Source organism: Haemaphysalis longicornis, unplaced genomic scaffold (assembly GCF_048455015.1).
Source record: "Haemaphysalis longicornis isolate Haplotype H1 unplaced genomic scaffold, Haemaphysalis longicornis Haplotype H1 scaffold_6, whole genome shotgun sequence".
NCBI lineage: Eukaryota > Metazoa > Arthropoda > Arachnida > Ixodida > Ixodidae > Haemaphysalis > Haemaphysalis longicornis.
In genome coordinates, this window is record NW_027526407.1 from 71,176,277 (window position 1) to 71,193,203 (window position 16,927).

Below are 16,927 nucleotides of genomic sequence, written 5' to 3' on the forward strand. Positions count from 1 at the left end.
TGCCCATCAATTCCGTTTCCAAGCCGCTGAGCTGGTGCCCCACCCCACGCGCGCTTTGGCCTGACGCAAGAGGCCGTGAGGCTATGTGTCGCCGTGCCAGCGGAATTTTTTATCACAATTTGATGTTTATTAGATGCGACGCTGAGAGGAGTATCTCTTGCCAGCGGCCCTGTCCTTCCTGCGTCGTCGTCGTCCGTGTCCGCACAGCTGCGTCTCTCCTCTGCTTGCCTCCTCTGCTGTCTCCGATAGCGCCGATAGTGAACACTCTCTCCCAACAACTGCGCGCTGTGCGCATGTGCAGCGCCCTCTCTCTCCGCGGTCTCCTCTCCTTCGGGTGCGCTGCGCATATAAGCGGAATACCGCGCTCCGGCCGGTCTCTCAGTCGACGGTCGTCCGCGCTACGCTTGCTCTCTCTCTCTCTCGCATCACCCGACGATTGCTCACGCAAATCGAGTAATCGACCCAACGGAAACGCACAATGGAACCCCCTTCAGCGTCGCATCACACAAAGGTTCCCGCGAGGGGAGGTGGGCGCAATTTTTTTCCTAATTCTCAGCATGTTGCCGTACTTGGCGTTGTAGAGAAGCTACTCGCCCGGCTGTCATTACGCCATTATTGGCTTCACCAACAATCAGCGTAAGCGCAAAGTGCTCATGCAAGGAACGTGTGAAGTGCAAAAGGAATTGTCTGTATGTGCGGAGTCTATTTGTTGCACAAATTTCCTTCGTCTCTTGAGTGCCACCGCGAATGGGTCGTCGCGATGAATTAGAGACACTTCGAACCTTGCAAGTTTGAGAGAGTAATACGGTCGCACGCTGTTTTTGGAAGCGCTCTTCTGTTCTCAGGAGGTATGTTTTATTCTGTGCATCGACGGGAAGCCGAAAAAAATCAACCCGACACGTATACTGCAGCTCGGGTACGCGAAAAAAAGCTGAACCGAAAGAGAAATAGGAGCGTCGTGGTGGCAGAACACGCCCGGTCGCGTTTGCAAATGTGCCTTCTCCGTACGTTCAGAAGTCAGTGGGTTGGGGCATTCAGCAAATGCCTCTGATCGCGCGCGTGGTAGTGAAAATTTGTGAGCATGGCTTGCTGCTGTCGGTGCGAAAACGTGTTGTCATTTAATGCGCGGTCTCATGCCTCATGCGGAATTAGTTGTTAAGCTAGGCCCTGAAATATTCGTTTTAGGTGTGCAGGTCGTAGAAGTTACATGGCCATAAAAGTAAAATATGTTTTAACAATATTTGCCGCCGCATAACACTATTTTCTGCTGCCAAAGATTTCCCGACCGTTTGCTTACTTGAAAGAAATTTTGCGTTTCAGCGGCGGGTTGTAACTGCGGACAGTTATTTTCCGGCACAACCGGGCAGGCTCCGCCGCCGCGACGCTCCTATTTCACTTTCGGCTAAACTTTTCTTCGCGTATCCGAGATGTAGCATAGGTGTCGGGTTGAGTTTTGTTGGCTTCTCATCGATACAATGAACAGAACATATCTCCAGAGAATAGAAACGTGCGATAAGGATTGGTCTTAGGGTGAATAGGCAGCGCTTCCAAAAACAACGTACGACCATACTTACTCTCGCAAATTCGCTAGGTTCGAAGTCTCCCTAATTGAGCGCGACGACCTATTCGCGGTGGAACTCAAGAGACGCAGGAAATTTGTGCTACGAATAGACTCCGCACATTCAAACACTTCTTTTTGCACTTCACACGTTTCTTGCATGGGTACTTTGCGCTTACGCTGATTGTTGGTGCGTGCAACAACGGCGTAATGACACCCGGACGAGTAGCTTCTGTACATCGCCAAGTAGAGACAATGACGACAAACTGCCCAGAATTAGGAAAATAATAATCAATTGGTGATGAAAACTCCTGTAGCACGGTAAACCTTAGCCTCACAGGCACCCCCGACAGGAAGAAGCGCGTGTGGGGTGGCACGCCGCCTTAGCGGGTTGGGAACGTAATTTATGGGCAAACTTGCTAGCCGGCTCTCCGACGTTTCGAGCGTTCCCCGTAAAGCACTGTTACACTTGTCGCTGCGGTCATACCGAATAAATGAGACCGATTTTCGATGCGGCTGGGACGTCTGATATTCGCGTACGGCACGGAGCAACAGCGTGTGACTGCGGTGTCGTCTGCTCACCCCGGAGTCCCCACGAAATGTCCGCATGGTGGCGCAGCGGTCGCCGGAAAATGGCGGCGCCCAGTGCACAATGGAAATTCTTGTGTGCGTATTTTGAAGACAACAGTGTTTTTTCAGGATACCAAAATACGACATTTCTTGTCCGTCTTTCAATCTATCGGTCTGTCCGTCTGTCCGTCTGTCCGTCCGACCATTAGAATGCGCACCCATTGCCGATTACAGGTTTGCTGGAAGCATGCCTTTTATTGTTTTGGGTAACAGTGCACTTAAATTTCGCTTTCCGGCTTTAGCAGGCTAGGTTAGAATTGCAGGTTTCAGAGGGAAGATCCCGGGCTCGAACCAAAGCAATGGCAATTTTTTCTAGCGGAGGGAATTTTTTAACCGCAAAATGTTTTCGTAGTCAATTTCAACGGATTCTCTTCATGTTCTGCCTCGTACCATAAACGGCGGGCTTGCACCGCTCTGGATCCAAAATATCGCTACTTGGATAGGTGGTAAACAGGGCATTCTTTTAGAAGCGGAATGTTAGAAAATGGAATCGAACATGTATTTCGGTCCTGCTGTCTTAGTCGCACTCAAGTGCGCGCCACTTCAGCGCCCGATTCGAGCTCCCCGCACCGAGCGCCATCTGCTGTGGTGTACAGCTGGTGTACCGACCACAGTTCTTTCCGAAACCGCAGCGCGGCACTACGGGTCCGTGATATTCATTGTATTCGCACCTTCGTCCAGATTGTGGTGTAGGTAGATTGACTCATGGCTTCGCGTATTAGAAAAATAGTACTTTCAGTTAATTTTCTTTGTCCAGAACGTGACGCAGCCATGGGGGACACTTTAGTGTCCTGCTGTCGATATTTCGTAAACTGCGGCGGAAACACAACGTCGTTTGCAATCTGGTCTTGTTTGTAATTCTGGCTTCAAGCGTCTATTTTTTAGAATAAAACGTAAATTTCGGCCGGACAAGCGCGGAGGGTACTATAAAACACCAAACCTGTTAAATAAAAGTATTTAATTTCGTCTTCATGGTCCCATTAAAAGCCAAAACCGCTGAAAATTTTCACACCTTGAAAACCCAATTTCCGTATGGGCTGTCTCAAGCTTGTGTGAGGTACAAAATATCACGGCCGAAATACGGCCGTGAACAGCACAAATGACACGCGGAGATCGGCGACTTCGAAATGAAAATTGAGAAGGGCGCGGCCATTACGACCAGGCTAAAGTGACGTTGAAGCCGGCTACCGGGCAGAGCAAACCTGCCGGATTTTGAGACGTCCGGCGGATGTTCAAAATCGGACATTTCCGGACCGAAATGTACACCGGAAATCCAGGGGACAACAAAATGCGGTTATTGGATGTCCTCCGGGCGTCTGTTTCTAGTCCTAAATATTTCGAATCAGGGAGAGAACCTGTACTTGCTGTAACAAGCGGCCGACCGGCCGGAGCAAACCTGCTCAACGGCTATTTGCGCGCGACATCCCTCGGAGAAGCGCGTCCAGCGGCGCTCTAGAGGTTCTCCTGGCTGGCAGAAACAAGCGCCCCGCCAGCTGGCATGTCACTTCCACTTCATGGCTGTTTGCGCGATTCGCCGGCAGGTGCAGCGTTGCTTGCTACTGAGCTATTTTAAAGGAGCCACGAAGAAAAATACAAGTTGGGTTTATTAGAAAGACTGCTTAGTCCCGGTAACAATGATACCATATCACAGCAATCTTCGAAGACATTAAACTAAATGTGTAAAGCAGTCGCGACCCCCTAGCCAATTTCCCGCAACTTTCTATGACGTCACGGAACCTTGTTTGTGCGATTGGCGGCCGCCTAACTGATCTGTCGCGACGAGACATGACTGGACGTCTGTAATGGGGCCTCTAGTTCCATATGACCGCATGACTTCAAAGCTAACGTGCAGTTAACTCACTGAAAATTATATTTTATTTTTTGGCCGTATGACGTCATTCTTGTTCATAACAAGTCACTGTGGCGCAAAATTTGGAAGTTCTTAAATACTTCTTGCTTTTTTTTCTTTAAAATCATCTTTTGTGGCTTTAATGGAACTCAGTGACATACTGAATCCTAGTTCTTTCAAAGTAACCAAAGTTGTATCTTCTCTTCATGACACCTTTAAACGTTTATAACTGATTAACAATGCATTTCACTGGGCTATAAGTCATGTCCGAGTCGGTTTGGTGGTACGTACTGTTCCTTCAAAAGAAATTTAGGCCGAGCTAAAATGTGAGTGCAGTTGGCCTTTAAGTATAAACCCTCGGGGTTGCGCACACCTGTCAGAAAAGGAATAGCTGAAGTACGAATTGGGCAAGTGAGCTTTTGTGTGGCGTGCGACTTGAACCTTTACCGCACTTTCGGGAACGTGCGCGTTGTGTGAGAAGCTAACCGTTGCGAATTCCGAATGGTGGCAGTAATGCAATAGGGAAACTATAGGCCCAAAGGGGCAGGTGCCCGACTGACGTTAACAATTGTCATTTCCAGAATGGTGAGCTCGTCGGCACCATGCAGCTGGAAAGCAATGGCAGGGTGGTTGGATGCCACGCCTACTTCATGGTCATCCAGCGCACCACAGACAGGTGCTGATGCAATGATGTCTTCAATGCGAAACTATCCATCGCTGCTTGGGTTCATGGTTGACTTATGCGAATGCTCGACGGAAATAAATAAAGGAAAGAAAATGCGGAACACGAGTCCGCCGTTGAAAATAAAACAAAGGTTTTATTTTCCTTTTCAACACAGCGCAAACACATTTTCCTTTTCAATACAGAGTTCGCAATTAAAAAAAATCACACTGCAACCGTCTCCAATCTAAGCACTACGTAAGCTCAGACTGTATTTGCAGCGTAGCTCCCTATGTGTAAACCCCCCGGTCTGGCGCCCTCTTGGAAATAAAGCTTGGTGTGGCGAATAAAAACAAGGGGGTTATTTTAAGCGTATGGAAAAATTCAGAAAAATTTGAAAACCTTTCAGGGCCACCATCGCTCGGCCTACATTGTCCCTGAACGTATCTTTCTACGAATGAATTTGTGTTTAGGAGTGAAGTTACCCTTAGAGAGATCGTCGTACGCTTAGTCTTTGTCTGCTGGCTTTCTCACATATTATGTTGCGCAGTCAAGGGCAGTATGGTTACAGCCCCAATTTATGCTCCTTGCCATCGTAGCCGCCTCTTCCCCAAGTTGAGTATATACTGCTGGCCATGCGCTGCGTCTGTGTACCTCAGCCATGTTTATGCGTCCACATGCGTGTGTGCGTGGGTTGGGGGTAAGAGGGAGGCGTGCACGCTCAGACAGGCATCACGAGCTTACCGTTGCTTAGCCGTTCTGTTGGGGGGGGGATCTCAGGGTGGTCATCTCACCGTCTCAGTGCCCTATACCACCCGACTACTGTTTCCCGTGGCCGAGTGGTTTTTGTTGGTGTATCAAGCAGACAACAACATGTTTACGACACGGGAGGGAAACGAACAGCCCTTTGTATGACCCCAGAATAAAACTGTAGTATTTCATAGTTTCATACAGTGAATTAGCCAAGAAGCATGCCGAATCCCGAATTACAAAGAAACGAGTTTTCATAATTGCCCTCCTTACCCTACACCCCCCTTCACTGGCCATTGCGTGTCATCCTTCTTGACAGAGTGGATCGACACTGATTTTCGAGCTTTCTCATAGACAATGAAGTGGTCGTGGAAAGGGACAGCACTGACCAGCGCGCTATCTGCGCTGTTTTATCCAATCCTGTCCTTTCTATATTACCCTCCACATCACAGCACTGAATGCAGTTGTATTTTATAACTGTATGAAATAAAATCTCCAGTGTATCCATCGTTTCGCATTTCCTTTTGAATAAAGAATAAACAGATATCACAACTGGTCATGTTTTGTCAGGGGTGGCACAATTGCGAACGCGCAAATCCTCGTCGAGGCGAAAATGAATGTAAGCAACTTGTCCTCTCTTGAATGCGGCTGAAACCTCGTGACATTTCGGCTGCATGTGTTTGGTGAATTAACACTTGTTGGTACAGCAATCGCGAATTTCGCGCCGGCTGTTTTTTACTTCGTTTTGGAGACGCTATTAGTCTCGTTCGCCCTACTTCACGAATTCAATCCGTCATGTCCATTCTGATACGGTATTGTCCCCTGCTACTTAGATTCTAGTTAGTGTTCGGTTGGGCTGTATTTGTGAACGAATCCTGTAGCGCCATTTCGTCGGCGTTCTCAGCCGGCGCCATTCACTGGCTACGATAGCTGAGAAATATAAGGACACGAGCTGCACGTGGATGGGACGCCAGCACATCAAGGGCAGTTGGATTTTGCGTACCAGTTGGATTTTGTTAACTCTGTCTAGGGCTCTGCGCTGCGACATCGCCATTCCCAATAGTGTGATGACCGCTGTCGTTGGCGTCATGACGGTTCTTCAGACAGTAAAAGCAATACTTTTTCTTCTGGGGTCCGATCAATTCAATTTCACATACATAGATAGATCTTTATTTCTCGTAGAAAAGTACGTCATTAGAGAGGACATAAGGGAAAAAGCTGCAAGATAGAGCTTGAAGACCCCTTACGCCCCACACAGCAGCAGTTTATTGAAACACAACTTCGAAATTCAGACATTGTACACTGAATTGTGTCGCAAAATTGAAGGTTTAACAAAGCTACAAAATTCAAATTAGTGGTAACATTCTTCACCCAAACTTTGTTTTACCATTCTAATTTGATGGTGACGATGATAATAACTATTTTGCCCGAAAGTGGGTAAAAGAAATAAGCGGAAGTGAGCGCCTTACTGAATTCCTCCCTCTCAGAAGGCGGCTGGTAGCCCTTGGGCGCGAGCGGCATCTTCGGCCTGTTGGACGACCTTGACATGTATTTCGGGGTAGGAGCTAAGCAAACATGTCTCCCACTGCTCCGCACTGGGGATTCGTAAGCATGCTCGTATAGCTTGTGGCTGAGTATCACAAGCCCAAATCGTGCGAGTGAGTTCGGCTCGCTGGGTGCACCACTTGCATTGGTCATTATAAAGGTAGGGGTAAATGTGGCTCAATACTGCAGGATTGGGGAAAGCATTATTAGCTTGCAGCTGAAGCCAGGCTACCGATTGACGTCTGTTCAGCGTGGGATGCGCTGCAGGATATTTCTTGCCCTCCACGCGATAGTGCTGTGCCAAGTCCCGGTAGGTCACCAGCCTGTCCTAGCCCCCTGGTCCTATCCAGCAGCGTCGCCAGTGCAATCCCAGGAGCTGATACCTCGGGCCACCTCGTGTGCTAGTTCGGTGGCAGGGAGAGATGCATGGGCCGGTGTCCAGATTATTTGCACTTTGCGCATACGAGTGGCTTGGACGGAAAACAACGTGCGTACGGCAGTATTGGAGATCCTGCGAATTTCGTAATTTCAGAGAGCTGTTTTAGAGTCGCTCACTATGGGTTTAGGCGTTCTGAAGGTGACGGGAAACGCAATAGCGGCGTCTTCTCCTTCCTCAGCGTAATTAGTGTAAATAGAGGCGGATGCCAGTACCATCTATTGCCTTTACCATCTATTGCCTTTACCATCCATCTAGAGGCGGATGCCAGTACCAAAGTTGCCTTTACCATCTATTGCCACGATGGCCATGGCGCGTGTAGGGTGGTAATCAGCGGCGCCAACATAGCATACATCAGGGTCATCTCTGAAACGTTGGTGCAGGGCAGAGGCTCGGGTATGACGGCGATCTTGGTGGTGTGCCAGGTTGATGTTTCTGGGTATGGGGAAGACGAAGATGGCCTTTTGAAATTTACGAGGTAGCGAAGTCTTGGTTTTATGTTGGCTAGCGTACGGAATACGTAGTTCCTGGAGTACAAGTCGTCCTGTGTTACTCCTAGATAATCGCTTGTATTGGGTTGTACGCTGAACTTCTACAATTTTCATTAGAGGATTGGGGATACCCATATCTATCAAGCGTTCGGTGGATGCCGTAATGGGAATTCAAATTCAAATTCAAACTTTATTTTCCTTTCAAATTTCAAATTTCGAAGTCAAACTTTATTGTCAAATTCAAACTTTATTCCCCCGGCCTGTTTACACGTTTGGCGTATTATGCAGTCAATTTGGCATTATTGAGATTTTGATGATAGGTAATAAGTGACATACGTGATACGGCTTATAATAAAAGCTTCCACTAACCGGACGAGGTTGGTTGCACTCCTTAGTTACATGGTGGCGGTGCACGATTTGTGAAAAAAGACGGCCTCTTTGTAGTAAGAAGGCCTCTTTGCTTTGAAATAAGACGGCCTCTTTGCTTTGATGGTGTCCGTATCGGAGCCTGATTGATGAATGCGGAGTCCAAGAACACGTATGCACGTGACGATTGGGATAACGCGAGGTTATAATGCGACCTGAATGTCGGGAGTACGTTGACGTATCGCTTGCCGGGAGGACTGTAGAAGAGAAGTTCGAACTTCTGCGGAGAACACATCAGAGCGCGTTCTCCGGCGTAAGCTTCCACTGTGTTGAAAGCTTGTTCTAGGCGGTCTTCGATGTGTGCTTCGCTTCCTCCAGCCGCCGATATCGTCATGCCATCAGCGTATAAACTGTGACGCACATGCGGAACAATAGAGAGGTTATGAGGGAGTTTTATTATTGCTACATTGAATACACATGGCGATAAGACCAATCCCTCGGCGGTGCCACGATTACCCTGGGAGATGATAGCCAGTTCTATGCCCCCAACCACAAGTTTCGCGGTGCGGCCCGTAAGAAAGGTCTTGATGTAGTCGTACGCTTTGTGGCCCACATGGAGGTCTATCAGATTGCCAAAAATCGCATCGTGTCGGACATGATCAAAAGTTTTTGTTGTGTCGAGTGCCACGATGGCTGTAGTGTCCCCTGCTGGGCATGACTCGGGGTTAATGATCTGATGTAATTGGAGCATGACATCTTGTTCGGAGAGTCGTATATGTTTGGTTTTAGGCATTTCTAAGTTAACACATTTACGCAATATCCCAGAATTCTCATTGCACTACTCCAGCAGCAACATAATCAAGCCAAAGTACATTCAGTTATATATACACATCGCGTATACACATACAGATATATATACACGTAAGGGATGGCAGTCAAGAAAACATAGGAAAGCAAAGGGGGGAATGCGGTAGGCCATAGAAACAGATGAAGAATTGTTTGAGTCAGAAAGAAAGGGGTGAAAAAATGCCCGCCGGGTGGGATCCGAACCCACGACCCCCAGAATACCGGTCTGGTTGCGATAACCACTACGCTACCGGCGGGCATGTTGCCCCACCACTTTCTCAGGTATTTATATTAGGTTTTTTTTTGTTTCCGGCCCTTGGGGGTGGTAGCCAGTGCCACTAAGACAACTCGGGGTGAATGGGACCTTCTTGTTAAACCCCAAGCCGTGACTCGAGTGTCTACGACATGTCCAGAGTGGTCGACCAGCGTTGAACCCTCTTTAGCTACCTTTGGCACCAAGACTGCCAGAACAGAGGCCCTCGCTATGCATGTAGCGAATCGGAAATGGGAAATGAGGGTCTCGGTGAATTAAGACAGAATAAGAGTTGGCAGTCAAGGAAACTTCGGAAAGCAAAGGGGGGAATGCGGTAGGTCATAGAAACAGATAAATTTTTGGAGTAAGAAAGAAAGTGAAAAATTTTTTCACCACTTTTTTTCTGACTCAAAAATTCATCATCTGTTTCTATGACCTACCGCATTCCCTCCTTCGTTGTCCGATGTTTTCTTGACTGCCAACCCTTATTCTATCTTAATTACCGAGATCCTCATTTCCCATTTCTGATTCGCTATATACACATACACACACACACACACATAGGCACTAATATATATACACACACGCTCACAAATAAACACACGTTAATCGTGAATTCACAAAAGTCCTTTATATTGCACTGCAAATGTATTCGCACAGGTTATACTACTCAGTCGGAGATACAAAAAGATTGTTTAGTTCCATGAACGTTTTCGTGGAAAACAACTGAGGCGAGAAATTATTACCTTCAAGAATACATGAACACTTTAGCAAATTCGACGACAAAGATTGTGTACGATATTTAGTGCGGCCTAGACGCATTGACCATCAAATGGAGTGGGGTAAATCATAGATAGGCTGGTGGGCTTAGAGATATTGACCATCAAATGTTGTAACGTACAATATAGATAGACTCATGGCGCCTTAACCGAAACATTCGTAGCATGTGGCTATTGTTCCTTGCTACAGCAGTTCTGTGAAGGCAGAGAAGCCTAAACGCATGCAAGGTAGTCACTCTAACAATATTGAGCTGCCTGTGGTATTCTTGAGTATGAGAATTCCACGGTACATTAGTTATAAACTTGATGGCTCGTTCTTGTGCGATAAATAGGCGATTATTGAGGTCTAATAATTAACCCAAACAACCAACCGAACGACTGACCGACCAACCGACAGACAGACGTACAGACAACCAACCGACCGACCGACCGACCGACCGACCGACCGACCAAACAAACAAACAAACAAACCAACAAACAAACAAACAAACAAACAAACAAACAAGCAAACAACAAAGATATGTAAAAATAAATAAATGAATAAATAAATAAATAAAAACAATCTTCTCCTTAAGGTTGCGTTTCGTTTTATTTGGTAAGACATATGGTGACCAGAGATTACCTAGCACCCAAGGCACTGACAACAGAGTTCTTTAGCGCTTTTTATTGATGACGTGAGCCCGTGACGAGGAGCACGTGGTTAGACAAAAAAAAAACTTCGATGACGAAGGGTGCTTGGCGTTCCCAACGGCCCCTTCACTGGCCACTATTCCGTTGAATGCACCCAGTGGAAGTTCTGTGTGAGTAGATTGAAAGTGCACCACTTTTCCCAGGAGAAAAAGAAAAATCCTCGTGGTGGTGCAGACATTTTCCCCATGGTCTGATCATATATCACGGCTTAATTCGTTCGCATTGTAATACACGGAGTAGAATTGTTTTTATATTTGAACTCTTCTTACGAATACCGTCAGTAATTATCTAATGCGTAACTGCACTACAATTTTGTGTTGACGTGTTAATTCCCATCTCGGTATGAATTTACCACCTCGAAGGCGACGTGTTCAATTTCTGAACTGTATAAATACGCTCTTGCGATTGGCTTAAAATGGTGCTTCGCTTTATATAAAGGGACACTGAAGTGAATTTGTCAAGCTCCCGTTTTTGCTTGCACTGTGTAGACTGGCTCAAATTAACACACTATTCATCGTTTATCCGGTTGACAAATCGGTAATTATTTTACAAAGCGCGAAAGAAGAAAAACTACTATGCGCGGTTTGCGGCGGCCGCACCAACTAAAGGCTGTGACGTCAAGAGGGGGGGGGGGGGGCACCGTGATTGGACGATGCCCAAGGTTAGCAATCAAAAGTTTCGGTTTCGGTTTCGGTTTCGGTTCTGTAAAACAACATGCTTGACATCTGATGGCATTGTTGGATGGGCATTCTCGATTTCTCAATTATCGCCGTACCGCGCTTCTGCCATGTTGTCGGCTGTCAAATGTCTAAGATAAACCTCCCAGGGCGGCTTGGAATCGTAGAAATCACTAGACGAGGCCTACGCAGTGGATGAACGCCCTCCGCGTCACCGCAGGCTCTCAAATGCCATGCGCTTTTCCCGCATATTCGAAGCTTGCCTCACTCATGTCTGTTCGTAAAAAGCTAGTTCGCACCAGGCCAAGGGTGTGCTGATTCAGGCCTGGGCCCACTGCCCGCAAGCAGTCAGTGCTTGTGGCGACAGCACGCCAACGAGAACTCGCTAGCGCGTCATTGTCAGTATGCGCGCGTTCTGCGATCTTGCTCGTGGAGCAGTGAACGTTACGGCCCAAAAATGGTGAACTCAGTTCAGAAAACATCGGCCGCATACGAAAAAATCAAAGTACAAAAAAAAAAAATACCTGTACCCTCGGGGATTCGAACTTGCCACTTTCAAAACGAATTCCAGCGCCTCAGACCGCTAGGCCACGAGCCGGCGCTGGCCGGGTTGGATATATAAGGTTCACAATGTATGACCAGTTTACACTTTTATTTATTTTAAGCATTTTAAGTACTTTATGTGACTATTTGTTGTATTTCACTCCTGCAGTAAGTGTCCCCCAAACTTCCACAATATCTCACGTCTAGCGATTGCATTTCTTTGACGGAAAAGCGTTCGCAGATGTGCGGTCGTGCTGCTGACCGCTGTGCTTGTTTACCCAGCGCAAAAAGTGCTTCCTGCTCCCTAGTTTTGCGCTGTACGGTAAAAGTTTCAGGTGATTTTATTTTCTTAATACCTATATTGACTTCGCTGACTTTTCTCCCGCCTTCAATTGGCCTTAGATTTTCCTACTAGCGTAAAGTCAGCGAAGCGTCGCATGTGCACTTGTGCAGCGCTTGTGTGGAGCGACCCGGACTCTGAGTTTGACCCAGTGTACAAACTAACAAAGTAAGGAAAGGCACATTCTTTCACTCACAAAGGTGTTGTGGCTTAGTTTCAATTGAGCGAGCGAATAGCGACGACCCGTCGGCGGCCGGCGGACGAAACGCTGGGCCGACTGACTCGATCGGTAGGTCGGCTGGTCGGCGAACCGTGCGCAGCCATTTTCCAGCTCATCTCCTGCTGACGTCACACGAAAACGCCACAGAAAATGGGCGAGCGTAAAGAGAGGAGGACAGCATTTTCGAATTGATTTTTCTACTAAATAAATTCGCGTAAACGCGGCCAGAGTGGGCGAAACAATGCCTACGGACTCCGAACTACAATTTGCGCTAGTAATCCCGCAATGTTTACAAATCACTTCAGTGTCCCTTTAAACAGAGACGCGTTACCACAAAGGAAATAGTCTCGCGCAGTTCAAACCCTTCATGCCCTTCTCGACACCGCACTGCCCAAATCAGTATTCATCGGCGCCGCACATTTCCCATGCATGGATCTAAGAGTAGTGACTAAATTGTCAGGCCGTATCTTCGTCGAGGCTAATTCTTTCCCAATTTCTCTTGCGGCGCTGATCCGCTGTACAAACAGGCAAACGCAGGTATGCACATCTCTTGAAGGTGCGCTCTACAAAGGGTGGGGCCAGTGATGGGGTAGATCTTTTATTGGAGAAGGTCCTTTTGGTCTTTCCTCTACGTCATCACGAACCGCATCGTCGTATTAGGCATCGTGTTAGTATCACCACACCTAGTGAGTATACCACACCTAGTGCGTGGGTAACCAGGATGATGACCACGTGACATGAGGCCCCTACGTACGTACGAGAATGCTTTTGCTCAGAGCAGCAGCATACATCCCCTACCATGATGACCGGTGGTGACGTCGCCCCGTACCATCCGGCCTGTCTCAATTTAAGCTGTGCACTTCCCCACCGGTGAATGGATCCTCCTGTTCCAGATAAAATGTTGAAACTGGAATTTGCCACCTCATCGGACTATTGAAGTGGCAGTGTTGGAGCTCCGTCACCAGAATTAAGTACGCGACAGATGTCACCGGGGAATTAATCCGGAGGGGCGGTACCGCAACTATCAATTTTTATCATGAGTCAGTCTCAAGAGGTTTCTTTTTATCACTTCCAGCTCAGCAAAGATTTATGTGTAGGGTTAGTCAGGATCACTTTGAAACACCCAGCACTGGTGTGCGAGTGTAGGCAAAATTTGTGACAACTAAACTATAACGTTTTCATCTAAGCAGACAAAATGAGTTTACTGAAACGGGGGCTACCGTTGAAATGAATTAGTCAACAAATATTCTACAGTATCAAGTACTGGTGACTCATTTGAAGACTGCTATGGACGAAATAGGTTTTACAAAAAGAACAAACACTTGTTGGCCGCAGAGACAGAAGCGCAGAGGTAGATGAAAGAAGGAGGGTGCTCGAATGTTGTTTCGCAAACACAGATTTACCATTTATCGTTTTAGTTTGAGTGACACAGACCGCAAGTTGAATAATGTACCCGGCGTTTTTGATGTAGCTGAAAGTACTGGTATCTAACGAGGCAAATAATGCGCAGCCGAAGTCACCAAAACCTTTTAATACCCAGCGAAGCTTCTTGATCGGTTCCTGTCATAGAGGAGTTTCGCAGAAGTAAAAAAAATGGCGCTAAATTGCCACGGGAACTAAATAAAATAAATTGACAAGGGAGCAATCAGCTCCTTCCTTGCAGTATTCCAAAAGCAATGTTTGGGTCTTCCAAATGGCCCTCCTGAATGGGTACTATTTTAGACCCCCTTAGTTCATGCCTTGGGGATCGTTATTCACTTGGGCGATAAACAACCGTTGTTAGTTGCACTTGGGTCCCAGACTTTGCGTTCTGAAGGTCGCCTCCACTGCTCTACGCATCGTCTTGTGGTGACAGCTCAACTCTGAAAAAAAAACCGCAAACACAGACTAATTAGTAGAGCACTAGATAATAGTTGTAAATTTCCCGTTTGGGTTCGCAGTAAATACTCGTTTTCTGTCTGACGGAATGCCGTGATTTTATAATAGGTACGGGCAAGCAACTATCTAGCAGTCCTTTAAATTCGTCACTCTTTAACGTCTATCAATCAAATTTTTAAACCAGTTTGCCTAACACCTTGCTTGAGTTCAAGAAATATTGTGAGGCAATCGATATACACTGTTGGAAGAAAAAGTGTCGGCGTCCTCCTCACCTTTTTGGTCCTTTAAAGGGGCCACGAAGACAACATGCAGGTTTGATTCATTCAAAAAAATGCCTCGTTACATAATTTTTAACATAAACTTTGCCCAAATAGCTGTATAGTTAAGAAAAAAAATGGAATGGCCATGCGATCCACTAGCTTATTTCCCGCAACAGAACCCATGATGTCATACCGCCAGATCTGCGATTGGCGGAGGCCGGCAAAAGCAAACGCAAATTAGGCAGTGCTTATAAGCTTGCCGAACAAAGTTTTTGCGCCTACGTTTATAGCACATTCTTTTTATATCAGTAAGAACGGTGGGACAAACAGTGGAAGTTACGAAAGCACACGTAAGCATAAAAGTACCGAAGCGTAATGGGGTTGATACTGCGCGCACTATGCTTCGTTTACATGCGCAGCACAGCGGGGCATTGGGGTTCTTTCAGACTGGCCGATTGACCATATTTGTCCAGCCAGCACCATGTTTCACGAAGAGATTATTTTCTCCGTGAACAAAAACAAGCCAGGTTTACATACAGCGACAAACAAACCAAAGGGAGAAAACGGTTTGCCGCGGTGTGGTGGCGCCGTCTAGGTTGGCTAACAGTAAGCAAGTCTCCGTTCCACACCAAGTTCAGCTGATAGACCTGTTCTTATGATGTCATTGAATAAAGCATCTTCTGATTCCGGACAAGGGCGGGTGCACTATAGAATCCGAAATATTTCGAATAAAACAAACTTGTATTTTGTCTTCATGGCCGCTTTAAGGCAAACTTTATGCGAAGGGAACGAACGTCTTCTTTAACCCTTTGAATGTCAACGGTTTCCCGCATCGTTAGCATGACACCATCTTAGCTGTTATCATGACAGCACGGAATCGCGGACCGGTGGTGTAACTATCTTCGGCGCACAAACGAACGTACTGAGAGAGGCCTGATTGATTTGATTATGAGATAACCGCGCTGATGCTACACAGACGACGAGGCGCACCGTAGTGGGGGGCTCTGGAATAATTGTGACCACCTGGGGATCTTTAACGTGCGCCGAAATCTCGACCACACGGGCGTTTTCACTCTTCGCCTCCAACACTGACAGGTTTCTCGTCGGCAGAGTCACCAAATTGCATTCTGATGGAAGAAGACAAGCACGAAATTGCGTATACAGCAACTAAGTTTACGTAAAGATTTGTCAAAGTCCCGAAGAGGAACCTAGTCCTGGTTTCTTTATTGAATATTTGAGATGCGCGAAAACTTCTAATGGCACACAAAACGGTGTGTGATAGCACAAGCTTTAAATGGGGTCACTTTATTCAGGTTTTCTTCCCCACCACATTTCTTGCGTTGTTGCAAGGGGGAATTTCGGAGCTACCTATAACTGCAAGATTGCTTGCTTACTGGACCGACTAAATCGATAGAACTTCCGGGCTATGTCGTCACGTGCGACGTCCAGATCAGAGGAAACCTCTGATGCGAATACCAAAGTATTACCGCCTGTGTTGTAACAGGTAATGCTTTGGTACCGGCGCATGAAATTGATTGCCAATGCGTGCTCACATCCAGTGCGCGAACCTCATCGGCTACTTTGGTATTCACTAAATTTATGGCTCAAAGGTTTTACCTAATGGTTTGTGTAATCCATACTGCAGACCACAGTTGCAGTTTCAGCAGGAAGAGCACAGGGTTACACATTATCTAATGCGTATGACTCAGTAAGGGAGTTACACTAAGTCTTGGGACGAAGCAAAAAAAGAAATCAGTAAGTGCCAGGCTTCGTACCGTAAGCTGTTAGCCATCTCGGGTGGTGGTGCCACGTGTGTCCTGTAGACAGGGCGAATATATAGATTTACAGATCGTTAGCCGGTTCACGGTTAGTACGAGAGCATAGTAAATCGATTCGAAGTTGCTGTCTTGGAATCTGGAGCTGGCGAATTTATTTGCAATCATTATTGCCCGAAAGAAAAGTATGGGTCGAAACTTTGAAAAAATAAACTTGACTGCTTTCTGCAAAATCCTTTCCAATTTAACAATGTTATTTTTAGCATACAGATCTTATACTACAGCACCATAGTCAAGTTTTGGTCTAATAAGTGAATGCTGGCAAAAACGTTTAACGCTTGTACGCGAATTACGAACTTTCGGTCTCAAACATCACAGGT

General features: G+C 46.7%; 1 protein-coding gene across 2 annotated transcripts in view; it reads right to left on the minus strand.

Moving 5' to 3' along the window:
- Positions 1-16,927, minus strand: part of LOC144141637 (uncharacterized) — a 117,203-nt gene that overhangs the window by 91,060 nt on the left and 9,216 nt on the right. Inside the window, exon 2 of one of the 2 annotated variants that reach the window (XM_077673177.1) lies at positions 13,263-14,496. The exons of the other annotated variant lie outside the window; for it this stretch is intronic. Coding sequence (XP_077529303.1) covers positions 14,491-14,496 — 6 coding nt within the window. The 3' untranslated portion in view covers positions 13,263-14,490. Of the gene's footprint in view, positions 1-13,262; positions 14,497-16,927 lie in introns of those variants that run through there. 2 annotated transcript variants of the gene reach the window in all.